The 24,319-nt window shown below is 54.0% G+C and overlaps 1 protein-coding gene across 1 annotated transcript in view; it reads left to right on the forward strand.

Moving 5' to 3' along the window:
- The window catches only part of INSC (INSC spindle orientation adaptor protein), a 227,157-nt gene that overhangs the window by 165,452 nt on the left and 37,386 nt on the right, over window positions 1-24,319 (forward strand). Inside the window, exon 5 of the mRNA XM_073659569.1 lies at window positions 10,214-10,369. Within this exon, the coding sequence (XP_073515670.1) occupies window positions 10,214-10,369 (156 nt within the window). The remainder of the gene's footprint in view (window positions 1-10,213; window positions 10,370-24,319) is intronic.

A 24,319-nucleotide genomic window follows, 5' to 3' on the forward strand; every position in this document is an offset into this window, starting at 1 on the left:
CTATAGGGGTGAGAGGTGCTTTCTCTTTCTCTATAGGGACAGGGTTGCTTTCTCTTTCTCTATAGGGGCGGGAGGTGCTTTCTCTTTCTCTATAGGGGTGTGGGTGATTTCTCTTTATAGGGGTGGGAGGTGTTTCTCTTTCTTTATAGGGACAGGATGTGCTTTCTCTATAGGGACCGGGTTGCTTTCTCTTTCTCTATAGGGGCGGGAGGTGCTTTCTCTTTCTCTATAGGGATGGGGTTGCTTTCTCTTTCTCTATAGGGGTGAGAGGTGCTTTCTCTTTCTCTATAGGGACAGGGTTGCTTTCTCTTTCTCTATAGGGACGGGTTGCTTTCTCTTTCTCTATAGGGGCGGGAGGTGCTTTCTCTTTCTCTATAGGGATGGGGTTGCTTTCTCTTTCTCTATAGGGATGGGGTTGCTTTCTCTTTCTCTATAGGGACGGGAGGTGCTTTCTCTTTCTCTATAGGGACGGGGTTGCTTTCTCTTTCTCTATAGGGGCGGGAGGTGCTTTCTTTTTCTCTATAGGGACGGGGTTGCTTTCTCTTTCTCTATAAGGGTGAGAGCTGCTTTCTCTTTCTCTATTGGGACGGGAGGTGCTTTCTCTTTCTCTATTGGGGCGGGAGGTGCTTTCTCTTTCTCTATTGGGACGGGAGGTGCTTTCTCTTTCTCTATTGGGGCGGGAGGTGCTTTCTCTTTCTCTATAAGGGTGAGAGCTGCTTTCTCTTTCTCTATAGGGACGGGAGGTGCTTTCTCTTTCTCTATTGGGATGGGAGGTGCTTTCTCTTTCTCTATAAGGGTGAGAGCTGCTTTCTCTTTCTCTATTGGGATGGGAGGTGCTTTTGACGCGCCCCTGGGCCTGCTGTGTCGCGCAGCGTCTCGCGCACGGGGGCTTACCCGGAACCGGATCAGATGAGGGTTGTAGTCTCCGAGTGGCGGGGACCCGGTCCGTGCCCAGGGAGTCAACTCAGTGTGTGGCAGTCTTGATAGATGTTATTTGAGTGTCGACTACGCCACCCGTTGATTTGCAGCTATGGAGCTGCCGCTGCAGGGCAGACCGCTGAGGCCGGTGTAGAATTGTGCAGCGTGATAGTATAACCCCCAACGGGAGGGGTATGGCCTCAGGGCAGCCGACGTGGAAGATGAGGGTAGCAGGAACCACTCAGAGACGGTGCGGTGTCATTCAGGGTCTTTACTGGTAACAACGATAGACCCTCCCTGAGTACTTGCTAGCGAACGGGGCCTGGTCAGTCCTTGAGCAGATGGGATCTCCCCTGGCCAGGCGGAGTTGTAGGCATCTCAAACTGACTGTACTCTTCTGGCTACCTTGCTAGAAGCGGATATAAGTAGCCCACGTCCCTGAGTGTACCGTGTGGTGCTCACCCGTATGGCCGGTGACTCGGGGCCTTCTAATGGCTTCCGCTCCACGATGGCGGCGCTGGTCCCACGCGTGTGACCGTGCCTTCGGGTTTCTGGGCCTGAGGACCTGAAATCCCCTGCCGGTCGGCTTCTGCTGCTGGGTAAGAGTTAGTCCCCACAGCCTCGGACGCCGGGTCCGGTAAGAAAGCTTCTCAGTCAGGGCGAGCTCTGCAGCTGCCAGCCCCTGACTTGTAGTAGTATTGCTCCCACTGAGCTTCTGCTGTTTCTTCCTGTGACTGTTTCTTGTCTCTACTCTCCTTGACTGACTAACCCTGCTTCAGCCCCGGGTTTATATAGGGGAAGGTCTTCCCCTCCCAAGACTGGGCAGGAGGTGTGGCATGCACAGGATCCCTGACCAAAGGACCTCCCACCTGCTCTCAGACATAACATTACATTACTGTGGGAAACCAGACCCCTGGGGTGCCACATTCCCCCCTAGTGAAATTTAGTACTCCGGGACTAAACATATTTTAGAAAAACATAACAAGATATAACAACAATAATAGTACAATAAGAAGAAACACATAAAGGTGGTCACGGCATGTCCGTAACCGGGTGCAGTCTTTGAAGAAAAGCAAGGTGTCCATTTCACCAAAACAGGGAGACGTAACCAGGTAGGGGTTTGTCCTGCCCCGAGTCCTTAACAGTCTCTAGTCCGTCCTGAGTTACGCTCCAACTATGTACAAAGGATTCCCGGTAAATCCACCAAGGACTCCTACAAATAACTAGAAACACAAAATTATACACAAGCAACAATACACAGGTAAACATAAATAAAACAATTTATACACTTCAAATCCTCCAACGTGCGGGTAACTGGCCTCTAGTGGCCCTAGTGGACCTACGGAGCTGACTGTCTAGCCCTGAACTACAGGGTGTAGGAGCTGTCAAGGGTAAACTGGGCAGCTGTCTACCGGCTCTTTGGCTCACTAGGGATATGGCAGGCTCACTGCAAGCAGAGGGTTGATCCTCCTGGTCTGCGGGTGTGGGGTCTTCTGCCTCCTGGACCGGCTGTTCTTCCAGCTCTACCTGTTGCTCCGTAGGTGCTTGGGATGCTGGTTGGAGGAAGGTGAGTACGGGTACCACAACTGCACCATTGACTTGAGTCCAAGACCGAGGGAAGTCCCCGAGCACAGTACTAACCATATCTTCCCTTTCCTCTACGGGTCGATGGTCTTCTTGTTCCTCTTCAGGGTTCCTCAGTTGTTCGGGACACTTCTTCAGGTGGTCCCGGGATACAATGGCTGTAGTTTCCCCTCCGTCTTTACTGATGGTACAAACCTTCGGGTTCTCGTGGCTTGAGGGCAGTACGGTGTACGGGTCCTTCTCCCACTGGTCGTCCAACTTGTGGAGCCGTCTCTTCCTCTTCAAGACCTGCTCTCCGGGTACCAGGGGAACAGCGGGAGCATACTGGTTGTACGTTTTCTCTTGTCTTTCCCTAGCCTGACAGAGACTTCGCTCCACGCTCTCCTGTACTCTCCGGTACTGCTGCTGCCTCTCTGTGTCCCAGTCTGCTTCTGGTGAAGTGTCCTCGGGTGTCAGGACTCCCATTTCCAGGTCAACAGGTAACTTACCAGGTCTTGCCCTCATTAGGTAAGCCGGGGTACAGTTGGTGGAACCTACAGGGATGTGGTTGTATAGGTCCACCAGATCGGGCAGCTTCTCAGGCCACAGACTGCGTTCTTCCAGGGGCAACGTTTTCAGAAGATCCATTACCACCTGGTTCATTTTCTCACAAAGTCCATTAGTTTGCGGATGATAGGGTGTCGTCCTTATCTTCCGGCAGCCATACAGAGTGCAGAATTCTTGGAAGACCTCCGCTTCAAAGGCAGGTCCCTGGTCTGTCAACACTTGGTCCGGGTACCCATGTGGACGGCAGAAATGCTGCTGGAAGGCTCTCGCTGCTGTTCGAGCTGTTAAGTCCTTGACGGGGACGACAACCAAGAACCGGGAGTAGTGATCCACGATGGTTAGTGCGTAGACGTAGCCACTTCTGCTTGGGGTCAGTTTTACATGATCCAAGGCTACCAGTTCCAACGGCTGCCGGGTGACGATGGACTGCAGGGGAGTCTTCTGGCTGGCACGATCCTTCCTTCTTAGGTTGCACGGGCCACAGTCTCTGCACCACTTCTCAATGGTTCCCCTCATGCCTACCCAGTGGAATCGCTCGCGCAGCAGGAACTCCAGCTTCTTCCACCCGAAGTGTCCAGCTCCGTCGTGGTATGCCTCCATCACCATGGCTGCGTCTCTTCGTGGCACCACTACTTGCCAGAGTAGTTCATGCGTCCGGGAGTTAACCATTCTGCGGCACAACTTCCCCTTGTAAAGGAACAGTCGACTCCTCTCTGCCCATAGTTGTTTGGCTTCCTCCGGAGCGTCTGGTTCAAGGCAAGCCTCCGGGCGAGTCAGCATCTCCTTCACCAGTCGGACGGCAGGGTCGCTGTCTTGCGTTTCCGCCCAGTTGTAGTGAGGTAAGGGGTTCAACGTAGCAGCCTGCTTACTCCTTACCCGGTGGGAGTACTGGATAGTCCCATAACGGTGGAACGCAGGGAGTTCAACTTCTTCCAGTCCCTCCGGATCTTCTCCTTCGTACGGCAGGTTGGGCATCCTGGACAGGGCGTCCGCGTTGGTATTGGAGCGTCCGGCCCGGTATTTGATTGTGAACTCGTAGTTGGACAGACGGGCCATCCACCTCTGCTCCAGGGCACCGAGTCTTGCCGTGTCCAGGTGTGTCAACGGGTTGTTATCCGTGTACACGGTGAACCGGGAAGAAGCGAGGTAATGCTTAAAGCGCTCGGTGACTGCCCATACTACGGCCAGGAACTCTAGCTTAAATGAGCTGTAATTCTCGGGATTCCTTTCGGTGGGTCGCAGCTTTCGGCTGGCGTAGGCGATTACTCGTTCCTTCCCCTGCTGGATCTGGGACAGTACGGCTCCTAGCCCGATGTTACTGGCGTCGGTGTAGAGGATAAAGGGCTGGCTATAATCCGGGTACGCCAGGATTTCGTCCCCCGTGAGGGCCATCTTCAGCTGGCGGAAGGACTCTTCTTCCAGCTCCTCCCATTTGAAGGGCGGCTTCTGGTTCTTGGCCTTCCGGGACTGGCCTATCAGGAGGTCCTGCATAGGTGCTGCCTTTTTGGTGAAACCGGGAATAAACCTTCGGTAGTAGCCTACCAACCCGAGGAACTGCCGCACTTCTTTTACGCTGGAGGGCCTTGGCCATTCCTTAATTGCGGTGATCTTATCAGGGTCGGGAGCCACTCCGTCAGCGCTCACCACGTGTCCCAGGTACTGCACCTATGGTTTCAGGAGGTGACACTTGGAGGGTTTCACCTTTAGGCCGTAACTCGCCAGAGCTTCGAACACTTCCGCCAGGTGTTTCAGGTGGTCCTCATACGTCTTGGAATATACGATGACATCGTCCAGGTACAACAGGACCGTCTCGAAGTTTCTGTGGCCCAGACAGCACTCCATTAGTCGTTGGAAGGTTCCTGGTGCGTTGCAGAGTCCGAACGGCATGCAGGTGAACTCGCTAAGTCCCATCGGGGTGGTGAATGCGGTCTTCTCCCGGTCCGCCTCTGCTACAGGAACCTGCCAGTACCCGCTAGTGAGATCCAAGGTAGAGAAGAAGTTAGCAGATCTTAAAGCAGCCAATGACTCCTCTATCCTTGGTAAGGGGTACGCATCCTTGTGTGTGATACGGTTGATTTTCCGGTAATCTACACACATCCTCATGGTGTTGTCTTTTTTTCTGACTAAGACTAGTGGAGCTGCCCAGGGGCTACAGCTATCCCTGATCACCCCAGCCTCCTTCATGTCTCTAAGCATCCCCTTGGCGTGTTGGTAGTGTGCAGGGGGTACGGGTCGATACCTCTCTTTTATGGGAGGATGGTCTCCCGTGGGGATGTGGTGTTCTACCCCCTTGACTCGCCCGAAGTCTAACGGGTGTTTACTAAACACTCTCTCGTACTCTTGAACCACCCGATAGACTCCCTGTTTCTGATGTGAGGGAGTGGAGTCAGTACCCAAATGTAGTTGCTGACACCAGTCCTCCTTTGTTTTCTTAGAGCCGTTACCTTCCTCCGGGTGAGATGGAGGCAAGGGTTCCACAGATTGTATAGCATTTTGGTTAATGGTATATAATTTGGCTAGCGTGGCATACCGGGGCAGGTACACTTCCCTCTTCCCGATATTGATTATGCGAACGGGCACCCTCCCATGGCGTACATCAACCACCCCCCGTGCTGTCAAGATGGTGGGCCTACTGTCTGAGTAAACTGGTTCTACCATTGCCTGGTAGTCTCTACCTCTCAGACCAATAGCTGCCCGGCACCAAATCATCATTTCACTTTTCGGGGGCATGGCAATAGGGAAAGGGTCACACATTCTTACGCTACCAATCTCACCGCCGGAGAGTTCCACCTGTTGCCGTCGCATCAGTGCCCGGATCTCTTTCTGGAGCACTCGCTGCTGGCCGGAGCTGGCGTTCTTGGCAACCTGCTGTAAAAGGAAAATCACCTCTGCAAGACAATTTTCAATTACATTAGTTCCCAGAGTTATCTTTGGGTGACTCTCGTGTTTGTCAATGTCTACAATGATCAGTCCCTGTGCTGCCAGTTCGACTCTACCGATTTTGATGGTCACCTCTTTAAATCCGATCTGTGGCACGGGCTGGCCATTGCTGGCGATGATACTCAAGTCGTCGTCAGGGTAGCGGGTAATATCCGAGTCATTCCAGTACTGCTTAAAGAGCACGTACGGGACGGTGGTGACCTGTGACCCGGTGTCCAGTAGGGCACTCATGGGAATGCCATCCAGTACCACAGGCAAGACTGGACGTCCTCCCACATATCTGTCGCGCCAGTTCGATGGGCCTGGTGATCTTTTTCCTGGGGGTTGGCCCTCTACCCCAGGTTGTGCCCGTTTAAAGAACAGTACCTTGCCATATGTCCGGGTTGATTGCAGCGGCGGCAGATGGGTCGTCCGTCTTCGCTGTATCGGTCACTGGGTCTTCCTCTGGCCAGTGGGGTCCTCCTTGGTCGACGCCACGGGATGTCCTCCGGTCCGGATGCCAGCTGGATCTTCCCTGGGGTGGAAACCTGTAAAGACTGCACAGTTCGGGTTAGCGCAGCAACGCTCTTAGCTAGCTCTTGGACCTGATGGTGTAGGTCTGGAGCCGGGTCATTGTCCAAAGCCTGCGCATCAGCTCCCACAGGCCCTGCCGACAAGGGCGCCGCCTCCTGGTGGTAAGTGATAGCTGGGCGCCTGTGGGTCACAACGCCACCCGGTGCCGGTTCTCGGAGCACCCGGATGGCTCTGTCCTTGAACTGTGCAAAGCCCAGATGGGGATCCTGTAAGGCCATCGCCCGCAACTGGGTTCGGTGGGCATTACAATATAGTCCCTCTATAAATTGTTCGGTCAACAGCCTGTCCTCGTTTCCCACTCCATCAGGGTCGGTCTGCTTAATGGCCCTCAGGGCCTCTTGTAGGTTTAGTGCATAGTCCCTTATACTCTCATGCGCTCGCTGCTTGCACCCGTAGAATCTAAGCTTAATCTCGGCTGAGGTGCGGGTATCAAAGGTGTCCTTCAGCCGGGTTAGTATCCCTGCGACAGTCTTCCTCCCAGGTGGCCAGGATTTTACTTCCCTTTTGGCTGCCCCGGTTAGTTGGGCCACCAGGATGCTCACTTTTTGCTCTTCTGTGAGGGGGTACACCTGGAAGAGGCTATCCAGCTTTTCTCTAAAGTCATGCAGGGTATGTGACTCCCCTGAGTACTGGGGTAGCCAAGCTGCTCCCGGGATATAGGGCATGGTGAAGGGCATAACTGCAGCAGCGGTGGCGCTGGCGGGGGTTGAGGCAATGAAGCTCTCCTCCGCATCCGACATCTTCCTCCCCCCTAGTGGACCGTGGCCTACCTTGCGATGATCCTGTTCCGTAGGCCGCGGCTCCACAGTAGATCGTCAGGGTTGAGGACCTTCCGTCGCGCTCCGGTGACGTCGGCGTCTGCTGGGCTCCTTCCAGGACCTTACGCAACGTCCGGACGTGAGGCGGGGCTTCAGTTCTCGCGCGCTTTTGGAGTCCACGCCCCTCCTCTTCCCGCGCGGCGTCCTCAAGATGGCGTCCAACGGCGGGAAAACTCCACGGATGGCGGGAAGAAGGCTGAAGATGGCGCCGGATGGTGGGAATCTTCACAGATGGCGGGAAGAAGGCTGAAAATGGCGCCGGATGGCGGGAATCTTCACCGATGGCGGGAAAACTTCACGGATGGTAAGTTTTAAAAGTCTCTTTTTCAGGCACGCAGTACCCGGTGGTTGCGGGCACGAAATCCTGCCGACTACGCCAAAATTGACGCGCCCCTGGGCCTGCTGTGTCGCGCAGCGTCTCGCGCACGGGGGCTTACCCGGAACCGGATCAGATGAGGGTTGTAGTCTCCGAGTGGCGGGGACCCGGTCCGTGCCCAGGGAGTCAACTCAGTGTGTGGCAGTCTTGATAGATGTTATTTGAGTGTCGACTACGCCACCCGTTGATTTGCAGCTATGGAGCTGCCGCTGCAGGGCAGACCGCTGAGGCCGGTGTAGAATTGTGCAGCGTGATAGTATAACCCCCAACGGGAGGGGTATGGCCTCAGGGCAGCCGACGTGGAAGATGAGGGTAGCAGGAACCACTCAGAGACGGTGCGGTGTCATTCAGGGTCTTTACTGGTAACAACGATAGACCCTCCCGGAGTACTTGCTAGCGAACGGGGCCTGGTCAGTCCTTGAGCAGATGGGATCTCCCCTGGCCAGGCGGAGTTGTAGGCCTCCCAAACTGACTGTACTCTTCTGGCTACCTTGCTAGAAGCGGATATAAGTAGCCCACGTCCCTGAGTGTACCGTGTGGTGCTCACCCGTATGGCCGGTGACTCGGGGCCTTCTAATGGCTTCCGCTCCACGATGGCGGCGCTGGTCCCACGCGTGTGACCATGCCTTCGGGTTTCTGGGCCTGAGGACCTGAAATCCCCTGCCGGTCGGCTTCTGCTGCTGGGTAAGAGTTAGTCCCCACAGCCTCGGACGCCGGGTCCGGTAAGAAAGCTTCTCAGTCAGGGCGAGCTCTGCAGCTGCCAGCCCCTGACTTGTAGTAGTATTGCTCCCACTGAGCTTCTGCTGTTTCTTCCTGTGACTGTTTCTTGTCTCTACTCTCCTTGACTGACTAACCCTGCTTCAGCCCCGGGTTTATATAGGGGAAGGTCTTCCCCTCCCAAGACTGGGCAGGAGGTGTGGCATGCACAGGATCCCTGACCAAAGGACCTCCCACCTGCTCTCAGACATAACATTACATTACTGTGGGAAACCAGACCCCTGGGGTGCCACACTTTCTCTTTCTCTATAGGGGCGGGAGGTGCTTTCTTTTTCTCTCTAGGGACGGGGTTGCTTTCTCTTTCTCTATTGGGACGGGAGGTGCTTTCTCTTTCTCTATAGGGACGGGAGGTTCTTTCTCTTTCTCTATAGGGACGGGGTTGCTTTCTCTTCCTCTATAGGGGCAGGAGGTGCTTTCTCTATAGGGATGGGAGGTGCTTTTTTCTATAGGAGTGGGAGGTGCTTTCTCTTTCTCTATAGGGACGGGAGGTGCTTTCTCTATAGGGACAGGGGTGCTTTCTCTTTCTCTATAGGGACGGGAGGTGCTTTCTCTTTCTCTATAGAGACGGGGTTGCTTTCTCTTCCTCTATAGGGGCAGGAGGTGCTTTCTCTATAGGGATGGGAGGTGCTTTTTTCTATAGGAGTGGGAGGTGCTTTCTCTTTCTCTATAGGGGCGGGAGGTGCTTTCTCTATAGGGGCGGGAGGTGCTTTTTTCTATAGGAGTGGGAGGTTCTTTCTCTTTCTCTATAGGGACGGGAGGTGCTTTCTCTATAGGGACGGGAGGTGCTTTCTCTATAGGGACGGGAGATGCTTTCTCTATAGGGACAGGGGTGCTTTCTCTTTCTCTATAGGGACGGGAGGTGCTTTCTCTTTCTCTATAGAGACGGGGTTGCTTTCTCTTCCTCTATAGGGGCAGGAGGTGCTTTCTCTATAGGGATGGGAGGTGCTTTTTTCTATAGGAGTGGGAGGTGCTTTCTCTTTCTCTATAGGGGCGGGAGGTGCTTTCTCTATAGGGGCGGAAGGTGCTTTTTTCTATAGGAGTGGGAGGTTCTTTCTCTTTCTCTATAGGGACGGGAGGTGCTTTCTCTATAGGGACGGGAGGTGCTTTCTCTATAGGGACGGGAGGTGCTTTCTCTATAGGGACAGGGGTGCTTTCTCTTTCTCTATAGGGGTGGGGGTGCTTCTGCTTTCTCTATAGGGGCGGGAGGTGTTTTCTCTTTCTCTATAGGGACAGGAGGTGCTTTCTGTATAGGGATGGGGGTGCTTTCTCTTTCTCTATAGGCCGGGATGTGCTCTCTCTATAGGGGTGAGAGGTGCTTTCTCTTTCTCTATAGGGGCATAAGATGCTTTCTCTTTCTCTATAGGGCAGGATGTGCTTTCTCTATAGGGACGGGGTTGCTTTCTCTTTCTCTATAGGGGTGAGAGGAGATTTCTCTTTCTCTATAGAGACAGGGTTGCTTTCTCTTTCTCTATAGGGCAGGATGTGCTTTCTCTATAGGGGCGAGAGGGGCTATAGAGCCCTTGCTCTGTCATTCTTCCTCCTGGGGTAATTGCTGGATCTCTGCCAGGTTTCCCATTTTCCTTTGGATCATCCTGGCATCGATCTATAACTGTCAGGTCAATACTGATGATGACGCAGATCTCGGCTCTATCACTTTATGATGACGCTTTTCCTCACACAGGGGTAATGGCCCTCATCAGCATGCTGGCCGAGAAGACCCTCACTGGGAGCGCCGCCGAAATATCTGCCTGTGAACGGGTTCTGCAGAAATCAGCCATCACACTCGCACGCCTCTGCCGGGATCCAGAGATCGCACAATCTGCCATAAAGCACGAATGTACGTTCACAGCACCAGAGCAAACCCACAAGTACCGCAGCCAGAGATGATGGTGTGCACAGCGCTGACAGCCCTCAGAATCTGCAGCTCGTCGCTACATTGCATTGCAGGAGATGTGTTTTCTACATGAGACTATCACACATTGTACACTGCAGCAATGGTCTACCAGGAGGTGTCTGCAAGGAACACAGAAGGCTGGAGGAGGAGGACAGAGGAATCAGAAGGGGGAGGACAGAGGAGTCTGGAGGGAGAAGGACAAAGGAGTCTGGAGGGTGGAGGACAGAGGAATCAGAAGGGGGAGGACAGAGGAGTCTGGAGGGAGAAGGACAGAGGAGTCTGGAGGGAGAAGGACAGAGGAGTCTGGAGGGTGGAGGACAGAGGAATCAGAAGGGGGAGGACAGAGGAGTCTGGAGGGAGGAGGACAGAGGAGTCTGGAGGGAGGAGGACAGAGGAATCAGAAGGGGGAGGACAGAGGAGTCTGGAGGGAGGAGGACAGAGTAATCAGAAGGGTGAGGACGAGGAGTCTGGAGGGAGGAGGACAGAGGAGTCTGGAGGGAGGAGGACAGAGGTGCGAAGAGGAGGACAAAGGAGTCTGAAGGAGGATGACAGAGGGGTCTGGAGGGAGGAGTACAGAGGAGTCTGGAGGGAGGAGTACAGAGGAGTCTAGAGGGTGGAGGACAGAGGAGGAGCAGGAGATGGTCAGAAGAGTTTGGAGGAGGAAGAGGAGAGGGACAGAGTAGTCTGAACGAGGGCAGAAGAGACTGCAGAGAGTATAGAAGAGGAATCTGGGAGAGATATACAGTGGGGAAAATAAATATTTGATCCACTGCCAATTTTGCAAGTTTTCCCACCTACAAAGAATTTTTATCGTAGTGTAAGGTGGCTAATGGTCGCATAGTCGATGGGCGGTATGTGTCACAGAGATGGCTGGTCTCTGTGATGTAGCCCGGAGTGTTTCTCTAGTGCACATAAGCACTAAGAGGTTCGCTTGGTGCACCTGGGACCGGGTTATGGGTAGCTTGGAGAGTTGGGCGAGTCCAGCTACCCACATACCTCGCCTCTGGGTGTGGTTAACAGCCTTTAAAATGGATGCCATTGTTTGGCACATGGTCTGTGAGTTTGGAGGGAAAAGGCCTTCTGTGTGTTGTTTCCCTGGACTGAGCCAGTGAGCTGAACGCTATCCAGCCTGTGCGCCCATAGGACTGGCTTCAGCAGAGACTTGCATAATGAACATTTTACTTGGTTTTGCCTGAACTAAAGGCTGTTTGTATTCCTTTACTTTTGTCGGGTTTATGAGGTAATAACCAACATGAAGATTTAAAGGAACATGCCTCCTGTTTGCCTCCCATCGCACTCAAGTGAGTAAAATCCCTACAGTAGGTACGCTTCACTTGTGAGAGACAGAATCTAAAAAGAAAAAAACAGAAAATCACTTTGTATGATTTTTACATAATTAATTTGCATTTTATTACATGAAATAAATATTTGGTCACCTACTAACCAGCAAGAATTCTGGCTCTCACAGACCTGTTTTTCTGTAAGAAGCCTCCTACTCCGCACTCATTACCTGTATTAATTGCACCTGTTTGAACTCGTTACCTGTATAAAAGACACCTGTCCACACAATCAATTACACTCCAACCTCTACACCATGGCCAAGACCAAAGAGCTGTCTAATGACACCAGGGATAAAATTGTAGACCTGCACAAGGCTGGGATGGGCTACAGGACAACAGGCAGCAGCTTGGTGAGAAGGCAACAACTATTGGCACAATTATGAATAAATGGAAGAAACGCAAGATGACTGTCAATCTTCCGTGGTCTAGGGCTCCATGCATCATCTCGCCTCATGGGGTAAGGATGATTCTGAGAAATGTCAGGAATCAGCCCAGAACTACACCGGAGGACCTGGTCAATGAGCTGAAGAGAGCTGGGATCACAGTCTCAAACATTACCGTGAACACGCTACGCCGTCATGGATTAAAATCCTGCAGGGTGCGCAAGGTCCCCCTGCTCACGTCAGCACATGTCCAGGCCGGTTTGAAGTTCTCCAATGACCATCTGGATGATCCAGTGGAGGTGTGGGAGAAGGTCACGTGGTCAGATGAGATCAAATTAGAACTTTTTAATATCAACTCCACTCACCGTGTTTGGAGGAAAAAGAAGAATGAGTACAACCCCAAGGACACTATCCCAACCATGAAGCATGGTGGGGAAAACATCATACTTTGGGGGTGCTTTTTTTTGCAAAGGGGACAGGATGACTGCACTGTATTGAAGGGAGGATGGATGGGGTCATGTATCGCGGGATTTTGGCCAACAACCTCATTTCCTCAGTAAGAGCATTGGAGATGGGTCATGGCTGGGTCTTCCAGCATGACAGTGACCCGAAACACACAGCCAGGGCAACTAAGGAGTGGCTCCATAAGAAGCATTTCAATGTCCTGGAGTGGCCTAGCCAGTCTCCAGACATGTGTGCAAACCTGATCAAGAAGTACAGGAAACGTCTGACCTCTGGAATTGTAACAAAGGTTTCTGGACCAAATATCAAGTTCTGTTTTTTTCTATTGTATCAAATACTTCTCTAATGCAATAAAATGCAAATTATGTAACTATCCTACAATGTGATTTTCTGGATTTAGTTTAGATTCTGTCTCTCACAGGTGAAGTGACCTACGATAAAAATTACAGATCTCTCCATTCTCTGTAGGTGGGAAACCTGCAAAATCGCCAGTGTACCAAATACTTATTTTCCCCTCTGTAGGAGTCTGACAGTGGTGTAGAATGATGGTACCTATAGAATATAAAAGTGCATACTGGTATCTATAGTTTTAATTACTATCCCGGTGTCCAGTCCTTGTACCTATAGATTATATGTGTAACATACCTGGCGGCGTCCTTGCATAGTGGTCCATCTCCCACTGTGCAAGAGCGCGCACTTGATCTCCAATCCAGAATGTCTCTCTGGCTTCCCTCCATGCTGTCTGTGTCTGCTGCTTAAGGGCGGCGCCCGATCACTTCCTGCTTTTTGTACCTGCTGTGGGTCACACCCCTTGTGCGTCCTCAGCCTATTGCTGTCTGTCACCTGGTATTTAACCCAGCTGCTCCAATCAAGCCCTGCCTGAGCATTGTGTTTCATTCAGTATGTGCTTTCAATCTGAATGTGCCAGGTCCCTTTCTGTGTTTGCTTGCCTTTCTTGTAGGCTATATTTCCAGTCCTGTCTGAACACGCTCCTAGCCTGTTCCTCCCGCCCTCTAGGGGCTGCATACCTTGACCCGCTCCTGTATCTTGCTGCTGTGTCTGTTCTTGTCTGTATACTCTCCTAGCCTGTTTTCCTGTGTTTTTCTATGTCCGTTCCTTTCCTTTTTCTGCAGAGTCTGAACTCGTACCTAACTCCTGCTTGTTGTCTCTGTACTCCCGTTTGTGAGTTTGTGGTCCACTCGCTACTTCTCTGCAAGTACCCTGTGGGTATCTGGCTCTGCCTTTCCCTTCCTGTCTGTTCCGTGTGAACAGAGCCCTGTCCCCCCTGTTCTGCCTTGCTCACCGCTCCGGCGGTTCTAGCCTGCTCTGCCTTGCTCACCACTCCGGCGGTTCTAGCCTGCTCTGCCTTGCTCACCGCTCCGGCGGTTCTAGCCTGCTCTGCCTTGCTCACCGCTCCAGCGGTTCTAGCCTGCTCTGCCTTGCTCACTGCTCCGGCAGCCTTGCTCCGCTCTGACCCTTTTGCTCACTGCTCCGGCAGCCTCGCTCCGCTCTGACCCTTTTGCTCACTGCTCCGGCAGCCTCGCTCCGCTCTGACCCTTTTGCTCACTGCTCCGGCAGCCTCGCTCCGCTCTGACCCTTTTGCTCACTGCTCCTGCAGCCTCGCTCCGCTCTGACCCTTTTGCTCACTGCTCCGGCAGTCTCGTTCCGCTCTGACCCTTTTGCTCACTGCTCCGGCAGTCTCGCTCCGCTCTGACCCTTTTGCTCACTGCTCCGGCAGTCTCGCTCCGCTCTGACCCTTTTGCTCACTGCTCCGGCAGTCTCGCTCCGTTCTGACCCTTTTGCTCACTGCTCCGGCAGTCTCGTTCCGCTCTGACCCTTTTGCTCACTGCTCCGGCAGTCTCGCTCTGCTCTTACCCTTTTGCTCACTGCTCCGGCAGTCTCGCTCTACTCTTGCTCACCGCTCCAGGCGGCTTCGTCCTGCTCTACTCTTGCTCACCGCTCCAGGCGGCTTCGTCCTGCTCTACTCTTGCTCACCGCTCCAGGCGGTCTCGTCCTGCCCTGCTCTCGCTCACCTCTCTGGGCGGCCTCACTCTGCTGTGTTTGTCCGCCACATCTGTGGTTCTGTTCCTGGGTCCCAGTGTGTACTGGGTCCTATCCCGCCTGTGTTCCTACCTGCTAGTGCCTCCCTATCTGCACTCTAGCCGTGCTTGCCTGTACCCCCCTGCCTGCATACCTGCCTGCCTGCATACCAGTCGTGCCTGCCTATACCCACCAGTCTGTGTGCCAGCCTAACCTGCCTGTTCCTGTATTCCCCTGTGTGGATCAACAGCCGTGTCCGGGGTCTGTCCTGGAGTAGCACCTGGTCCCTCTGCTCGGTTCCTCCTTGGTGCACTGGCGTCGTATGCCGTCGTGCGACCCTGGTCGGATCGGGTGAATACCTAGTTACGCCCCTCCAGGCATTCACTGTCCGGCACGGTCCAGTAGAATCACACACACACGCCGCTCAGCCCGGGCGTGTGCATTACAATATGACTATATAGAGGTGTACAGTACTGGTACCTACAGTGCTCAGCATAAATAAGTACACCCTAACAGAACTGTTTTAGTTTCCTTTCAGAGTGAACATTTCCTATCAGACACCATACTGCAGAATACTCCCACAAACGTCGGCCACTGATTCAAAGCAAGATTTTTTATTTTGCACCCAAAAACTAAATTTTCCTAGCAAATTAATTCCAGACCATATTGCATAAATGAGTACACCCCAATGGAAGTCTTCAGTGCAAAGCTAAAGTGTAGAATACAAAATTCTAATGAACAAGAATTCACCCACAGTTCAGTCTAATCCTTCACCGATGTCCAGCAGGGGGGGCTATGTCCTTATGTGGGGTACATGAGCTGCTGGTGTCGGGGGGCACATGAGCTGCCGGTGTTGGGGGGCACATGAGCCGCCGCTGTCAGGTGTTACATGAGCTGCCGGTGTCGGGGGCACATGAGCTGCTGGTGTCGGGGGGCACATGAGCTGCTGGTGTCGGGGGCACGTGAGCTGCTGGTGTCGGGGGGCACATGAGCTGCTGGTGTCGGGGGCACGTGAGCTGCTGGTGTCGAGGGGCACATGAGCTGCCGGTGTCGGGGGCACATGAGCTGCTGGTGTCGGGGGCACATGAGCTGCTGGTGTCGGGGGGCACATGAGCTGCTGGTGTCGGAGGCACATGAGCTGCTGGTGTCAGGAGGCACATGAGCGGCTGGTGTCGGGGGCACATGAGCTGCTGGTGTCGGGGGATACATGAGCTGCTGGTGTCGGGGGGCACATGAGCTGCTGGTGTCGGGGGCACATGAGCTGCTGGTGTCTGGGGCACATGAGCTGCCGGTGTCGGGGGGCACATGAGCCGCCGCTGTCAGGTGTTACATGAGCTGCCGGTGTCGGGGGCACATGAGCTGCTGGTGTCGGGGTCACATCAGCTGCTGGTGTCGGGGGCACGTGAGCTGCTGGTGTCAGGTGTTACATGAGCTGCTGGTGTCGGGGGCACATGAGCTGCTGGTGTCCGGGGGGTACATGAGCTGCTGGTGTCGGGGGGCAGATGAGCTGCTGGTGTCGGGGGACACATGAGCTGCTGGTGTCAGGGGGCACATGAGCTGTCGGTGTTGGGGGGCACATGAGCCGCTGCTGTCAGGTGTTACATGAGCTGCCGGTGTCGGGGGCACATGAGCTGCTGGTGTCGGGGGGCACATGAGCTGCCGGTGTCAGGGGGCACATGAGCTGTCGGTGTTGGGGGGCACATGAGCCTCCGCTGTCAGGTGTTACATGAGCTGCCGGTGTCGGGGGCACATGAGCTGCTGGTGTCGGGGTCACATCAGCTGCTGGTGTCGGGGGCACATGAGCTGCTGGTGTCTGGGGCACATGAGCTGCCGGTGTTGGGGGCACATGAGCCGCCGCTGTCAGGTGTTACATGAGCTGCCGGTGTCGGGGGCACATGAGCTGCTGGTGTCGGGGACACATGAGCTGCTGGTGTCAGGAGGCACATGAGCTGCCGGTGTCGGGGACACATGAGCTGCTGGTGTCGGGGGCACATGAGCTGCTGGTGTCGGGGACACATGAGCTGCTGGTGTCGGGGGCACATGAGCTGCCGGTGTTGGGGGCACATGAGCCGCCGCTGTCAGGTGTTACATGAGCTGCCGGTGTCGGGGACACATGAGCTGCTGGTGTCAGGAGGCACATGAGCTGCTGGTGTCGGGGGATACATGAGCTGCTGGTGTCGGGGGATACATGAGCTGCTGGTGTCGGGGGCACATGAGCTGCTGGTGTCGGGGGGCACATGAGCTGCTGGTGTCGGGGGGTACATGAGCGGCTGGTGTCCGGGGGGTACATGAGCTGCTGGTGTCGGGGGGCACATGAGCTGCTGGTGTCGGGGGCACATGAGCTGCTGGTGTCGGGGGATACATGAGCTGCTGGTGTCGGGGGCACATGAGCTGCTGGTGTCTGGGGCACATGAGCTGCCGGTGTTGGGGGGCACATGAGCCGCCGCTGTCAGGTGTTACATGAGCTGCTGGTGTCGGGGGGCACATGAGCTGCTGGTGTCGGGGGCACATGAGCTGCTGGTGTCAGGGAGCACATGAGCTGCCGGTGTCGGGGGGCACATGATCCGCCGCTGTCGGGTGTTACATGAGCTGCCGCTGTCGGGGGCACATGAGCCGCCGCTGTAGGGTGTTACATGTCATTGATGGTATCATGAAGTCACAGATGTGCTGCTCTATAGTGACAGAGAAGATGTCGCCACCACTCCGGCTGTCGGTGGACGACATTTTCACAACATGACATTGATACAAAACATCTGCTGCACTTCTGAAGATCAGGTGACGGTGACTCAGTGGCCAAGTGTCTCCTGACACCCGGACCCCTATGGGGAGGTCTGGAGACAAGTTGTCACCACTCTCCATCCGGCCTCCAGGCTCTAGAGATCGTTCTGAAGATGGAGAAATATGGACGCTATAATATGTCGCCACCATGATCCTTCCAGGCCTCCTTACACAATACTAGATGGAGGAGGTGCTGATAGGGGTGTACTCCTTTCTGTATCATCTAACTGGAGTAAAACTGAAGCCTTTGTGATGAGTTATATGATAACTGTTACGGATCCGGGTGGTGGAACCTCTGTGCTGCGGTGCAAGGAGGGACCAGAGGGGCGTAACTAAGTATCAACTCGGACCGACCAAGGTCGCACGGCGGCTCAATCGACTCCGTGACCAGGGAGGGACCGAGCCGAGGGACCAGGTGCTACTCTGGGCAAGTCCTTGTATGAGAGCAGGTGACTCCCATGGGTGAGAAGGCAGGGACTGACCGGTACAGCAGATGAGCACGGCAGGCAGGCTGACGGGTGATCCGGGTAGATGGACTGGCAGACACCACGGGTAACTGGCAGGAGCCTCCAGGTAGGTAGGCTGGTAGGCACGGCAGGTAACAAGCAGGATTCTCCAGGTAAGCGGGCTGGTAGGCACGGCAGGTAACTGGTACATTCTCCGGGTAGGCAGACTAGCCTGGCCCATAGACAGACTGGCTGGTTTGGACCGTAGGCGGACTGTCGGGCTGGAGTGGTAGTCAAGCTGGCGGACTGGACTGATAGTCAGGCTGGCGGACAGGACTGGTAGTCAGATTGGCGGACTGGACTGGTAGTCAGGCTGGCGGACAGGACTGGTAGTCAGACTGGCGGACTGGACTGGTAGTCAGGCTGGCGGACTGGACTGGTAGTCAGACTGGCGGACTGGACTGGTAGTCAGGCTAGCAGTGGAACCTGAGGGCTGAAGCAGAGGTAAGTACACAGAGCTACAACCTTGCACGGGCACCTCCATTTTGGAGGAGGTGCTTTTTATATGAGAAGTCCTCCAGCCATTGGCCGGGGACTCCTTAGGACGGCGCGCGCGGACCCTTTAAGAGGGAGGGAGCGCGCGCCCTAAGCACAGCGCACCGGCTCTCCTGCTGCTGCCAGAAGAGCGACAGCAAGGGGGACGCCGATGCTACAGTACCCCCCCTTTACGCCCCCTCTTTTTTAGGCCTGAAAATTTTTTTTTAAGAAGAAGCAGGGCGTGGATGTTCTCCCTGGGTTCCCAAGTTCTCTCCTCTGGGCCAAACCCCTTCCAATCCACCAGAAAAAAGTTTTTTCCTCTTACCCTCTTGGTGGCCAGAATGTTCTCTACCTCATAGACGTCCTCAGCGGAGACCCGAGCTGGGGAGGTATCTGGATCGTCGGAAAAAGAATTAAGAACAACCGGTTTGAGGAGAGATACGTGGAAGGAGTAGGGAATTCGTAAGGTGGCCGGGAGTTTTAACTTGTAGGCCACTGGATTGATTTGCTTGAGGACTTCAAATGGACCGATGAACAGTGGACCCAACTTATAGGAGGGTATTTTGAGACGAACATGTTTGGAGGAGAGCCAAACCTTGTCTCCCGGACAGAATTGAGGCGGATCCAGACGTCTCTTGTCGGCATGTCTCCTCATCCGCTCGGAGGATTGAAGAAGTGCGGATCTAGTGTCCTCCCAAATAGTGGAAAATTCGCTGACCAGAGACTCCGCGGCAGGATTGTCCACTGAAGCGGAGATGGGAAACGGAATCCTTGGGTGTTGACCATAGACCACAAAGAACGGGGACTTGGAAGAAGATTCGCTCTCATGGTTGTTATAGGAGAACTCGGCCCATGGTAGGAGGTCCACCCAATCGGTATGGTGAGCATTGACGAAGTGCCGGAGGAAGCTGGTAAGGATCTGGTTGATACCTTCCACTTGGCCATTGGACTGAGGACGATAAGCAGAGGAGAAATCCAGGGAGACATCCAGCAGCTTACACGTAGATCTCCAGAAGCATGAAGTGAACTGGACCCCCCGATAAGACACAATGTGGAGAGGTAGGCCGTGGAGACAAAAGATGTGATGGATGAAGTCCTTAGCCAGCAGAGATGCAGACGGGAGACCAGGCAGAGGGATGTAGTGGGCCATTTTAGAAAAGCTGTCAGCGACCACCCAAACGACCGTACAACTGGCAGAAACAGGGAGATCAGTAATAAAGTCCATAGCAATGTGTTGCCACGGGGCAGCAGGTACGGGAAGAGGCAGGAGACGGCCGGCTGGAAGATGTCTGGGAACCTTGTTGCGGGCACAGGATGAACAGGCCGTAACAAAGTCTACAACATCCTTGTGCAGGGAAGGCCACCAGTAATGTCGGGTAATGAGCAGGAAGGTCTTCCTCTGGCCAGCATGGCCGGCTAGTTTAGATGAATGACCCCAGTGAAGAACCTTCTTACAATCCGGAACCGCTACAAACGTCTTACCGGGTGGGAGACAAGACAGGTCCAACTGAGCCACATTCATCACTTTGGAGGGATCGATGATGTGCATAGGCTCCTCCTCTTGATCGGAGGACAGGAAGGATCGGGACAAAGCGTCGGCTTTAACATTCTTGTCCGCAGGGCAGTAATGTAGGGTAAAGTTGAAACGGTCGAAGAACAAAGACCACCGGGCCTGACGCGGATTGAGTCTTTGGGCATTTTGCAGATATGCAAGGTTTTTGTGGTCAGTGTAGATGACCACCGGGTGCAGAGCCCCCTCTAGCAGGTAACGCCACTCCTCCAGTGCCAATTTGATGGCTAGCAGTTCTCGGTCTCCTATGGAGTAGTTGCGCTCGGACGAGGAGAAGAGCTTGGAGAAGAAGCCGCAGGTTACCATTCTCCCGGACGGAGATTTCTGGGTGAGCACCGCTCCGGCTCCGGAAGAGGAAGCATCAACCTCCAGAAAGAACTGTTTGTTGCAATCTGGACGGTGCAGCACCAGGGCAGAAGAGAAGGCTTGTTTTAAGGAGAGGAAGGCCTCCTCTGCTTCGGACTGCCATTCCTTAGGATTTGCTCCCTTACGGGTGAGCGCAGAGATGGGTGCAGTCCGGGAAGAGAAATGTGGGATAAAGAGGCGGTAATAGCAAAGCCCAGGAATCGCTGAATCGCCTTCAACCCCTCCGGTTGGGGCCACTTTAAGACGGCAGAGACCTTCTCGGGGTCCATCCGTAGACCAGTCTTAGAGATAATATAGCCCAGGAATGGAAGAGAGGTCTGCTCGAAAAGGCACTTCTCAAATTTTGCGTATAGGCGATTCTGCCTGAACCTAAGCAGGACCTGACGAACATCCCTCCGGTGTGTGGGTAGATCCGGAGAGAAGACCAAGATGTCGTCCAGGTACACCACCACGCATGAATATAAGAGGTCACGGAAGATGTTGTTAACTAGTTCTTGGAAGACGGCTGGAGCATTACAAAGGCCGAAGGGCATCACACGGTATTCATAGTGGCTGTCCCGGGTATTGAATGCCGTCTTCCACTTGTCTCCTTGGCGGATCCGGACCAAGTTATACTGCCCACGAAGATCGAGCTTGGTGAAGATCTTCACGCCTTTAAGGCGGTCAAACAGCTCTGAGATGAGCGGCAGGGGGTATTTGTTTTTGATGGCAATTTGATTGAGTCCCCTATAATCGATACAGGGGCGTAGTTAACCGTCTTTCTTTTTTACGAAGAAGAATCCTGCTCTGGCCGGAGAGGTAGATTTCTGGATAAATCCCCTAGCCAGATTTTCTTCGATATACTCAGACATGGCCCGGGTTTCGGCCTGCGACAAGGGGTAGATACGCCCACGAGGTGGAGAGGCACCGGGTACCAGGTCGATAGGGCGGTCATATGGCCTATGAGGTGGCAGTGTCTCTGCCTCCTTCTTGTCGAAGACATCTGCATAGGACCAGTAAGGTGCCGGTAGACCAGGTAAATTAGCGGAGTAGACGGAGGTCGAGCCAGGTGAACCGGGACCAGGCAGATCTCCTGGCAATCCTGCACCTCACCGGATCGCCAATTCAGAACGGGTTAATGTCTCTGTAGCCAGGGTAGACCTAGCAAAAGGGAGTGAGAGAGTCCGGATAGCACATGAAAGGAGATCCTCTCCGAGTACAGACTTCCCACCTGAAGGGTTACAGGCTCTGTGATGAGCAAGATGGTCACCGGAAGGAGTCTTCCATCCACGGAAGCGACTGCCAATGGTTCAGCCAGACGTTTGGTGGGAATCTGATACTTCTCCACAAGGGACTGAGAAATGAGATTCCCAGCGGCTCCGGAATCCAGGTGGGCGGTTTCAAAGAAGCGGGTCTCTCCACAGGAAATAGAAACGGATAGAGTCAAGGACGGAGAGGATTTACTCTTGCCTAGGACGACCTCTCTGAGCGGTCCTGGACACTGGAGTTTCCCAGCTTCACCGGACAGGAACAGATCAAATGCTCCTTACTACCACAGTAGAAACAGCTCCCCTCGGCTCGGCTTGTTTCTTGGCGAGACTTGACCATCTTGGTCTGGTCGATCTGCATGGGTTTGTGCAAGTGTGCCCTGGGAGTTGCTGGTTGGAAGGCAGAATTCTGGAAAACAGGAGCAAGACGAGGAAATCTTCTCTCCTGGGTAGTCTCCCTAGCTCATTTCAGAAAACGGATGTCAATCCGGATAGCTAGTGACACCAGGTCATCCAGGGTGGCAGGAATGTCCTGGCCGGCTAGCTCGTCCTTGATCCGTCCGGAAAGACCCTCCCAGAAGGTGGACACCAGGGCCTCGTTGTTCCAGGCAAGCTCAGAAGCAAGGGTACGGAACCTTATGGCATACTGACCCACGGTGAGACTCCCTAGGCGGAGACGGAGCAATGAGGAGGCAGTAGAAGTCCTTCGTCCGGGCTCATCGAAGACCTTCCGAAAAGCAGTGAGGAAAGCCGGAAGATCGGACACCAGGGAATCCCCTCTCTCCCATAGAGGGTTTAGCCATGCCAATGCTTCCCTGGTGAGGTGAGACATGATGAACGCCACCTTGGCCCGGTCGGAGGGAAACTGATGTGCCAGGAGTTCAAAGTGCAGGGTGCACTGGTTCAGAAAACCCTGACATAATGCGGGGTCACCACCAAAACGTGGAGGCGCAGAGAGCCGGGTCCAGAGCTGGATGCCATGGCACCAGTAGGCTGAGGCGCCGCCGGAGCTGGTGCCGCTCTGCTCGAGGCGGTCACAGGTGGGACGGACAGCGTGTCCAGGCGAGAGTTGACAGACCGCAGGTAGGTCAGGATGGTTTCTTGTTGGAATCTCTGACGAGAAACCTCCTGGTACAGGTCAGCAAGCGAAGGAGCCTGGGGGCCACCGGGTTCCATGGCTCGTGCAAACTGTTATGGATCTGGGTGGTGGAACCTCTGTGCTGCGGTGCCAGGAGGGACCAGAAGGGCGTAACTAGGTATCAACTCAGACTGACCAAAGTCTCATGGCGGCTCAATCGACTCCTTGAACCAGGGAAGGACCGAGCAGAAGGACCAGGTGCTACTCTGGGCCAGTCCTTTTATGACCGGTACAGCAGATGAGCACGACAGGCAGGCTGATGGGTGACCCGGGTAGATGGACTGGCAGACACCACGGGTAACTGGCAGGAGCCTCCAGGTAGGCAGGCTGGTAGGCACGGCAGGTAACAAGCAGGAGCCTCCAGGTAAGCGGGCTGGTGGGCACGGCAGGTAACTGGTACATTCTCCGGGTAGGCAGACTAGCCTGGCCCATAGACGACTGGTGGGTTTGGACCATAGGCGGACCGTCGGGCTGGAGTGGTAGTCAAGCTGGCGGACAGGACTGTTAGTCAGGCTGGCGGACAGGACTGGTAGTCAGGCTGGCGGACTGGACTGGTAGTCAGGCTTGCAGCGGGACCTGAGGGCTGAAGCAGAGGTAAGTACACAGAGCTACAACCTTGCATGGGCACCTCCATTTTGGAGGAGGTGCCTTTTATATGAGAAGTCCTCCGGCCATTGGCCGGGGACTCCTTAGGATGGCGCGCGCGGCCCCTTAAAGAGGGAGGGAGCGCGCACGCGCCCTAAGCACAGTGCCCAGGAAGCTGCGCGCATCGGCAGCAGCAGCAGCAGGAGAGCCGGAAGAGGCCGAGCCAGGAGCGCGGCGGTAAAGGGGACGGCGTCTCTGCCTGTCAGGAGGCAGAGACGCCGATGCTACAATAACCTCGCTGTCAGGTTATGGGGGACATGTTCTGTGAAGCCGAGAAGTGTCAGAAAGTGGAAACTGTTCTGGTGTCCAATGAGACAAGGGGGTGTACTCACTTATACTGAGCCCTGTATATATAATGTACTGATAATACGGGGGTGTACTCACTTATACTGAGCCCTGTATATATAATGTACTGATAATACAGGGGTGTACTCACTTATACTGAGCCCTGTATATATAATGTACTGGTAATACAGGGGTGTACTCACTTATACTGAGCCCTGTATATATAATGTACTGATAATACAGGGGTGTACTCACTTATACTGAGCCCTGTATATATAATGTACTGATAATACAGGGGTGTACTCACTTATACTGAGCCCTGTATATATAATGTACTGATAATACAGGGATGTACTCACTTATACTGAGCGCTGTATATATAATGTACTGATAATACAGGGGTGTACTCACTTATACTGAGCCCTGTATATATAATGTACTGATAATACAGGGGTGTACTCACTTATACTGAGCGCTGTATATATAATGTACTGATAATACAGGGATGTACTCACTTATACTGAGCGCTGTATATATAATGTACTGATAATACAGGGGTGTACTCACTTATACTGAGCGCTGTATATATAATGTACTGATAATACAGGGGTGTACTCACTTATACTGAGCGCTGTATATATAATGTACTGATAAAA

Source organism: Phyllobates terribilis, unplaced genomic scaffold, assembly GCF_046119375.1.
Source record: "Phyllobates terribilis strain yellow unplaced genomic scaffold, ASM4611937v1 Scaffold_13__5_contigs__length_258822181, whole genome shotgun sequence".
NCBI lineage: Eukaryota > Metazoa > Chordata > Amphibia > Anura > Dendrobatidae > Phyllobates > Phyllobates terribilis.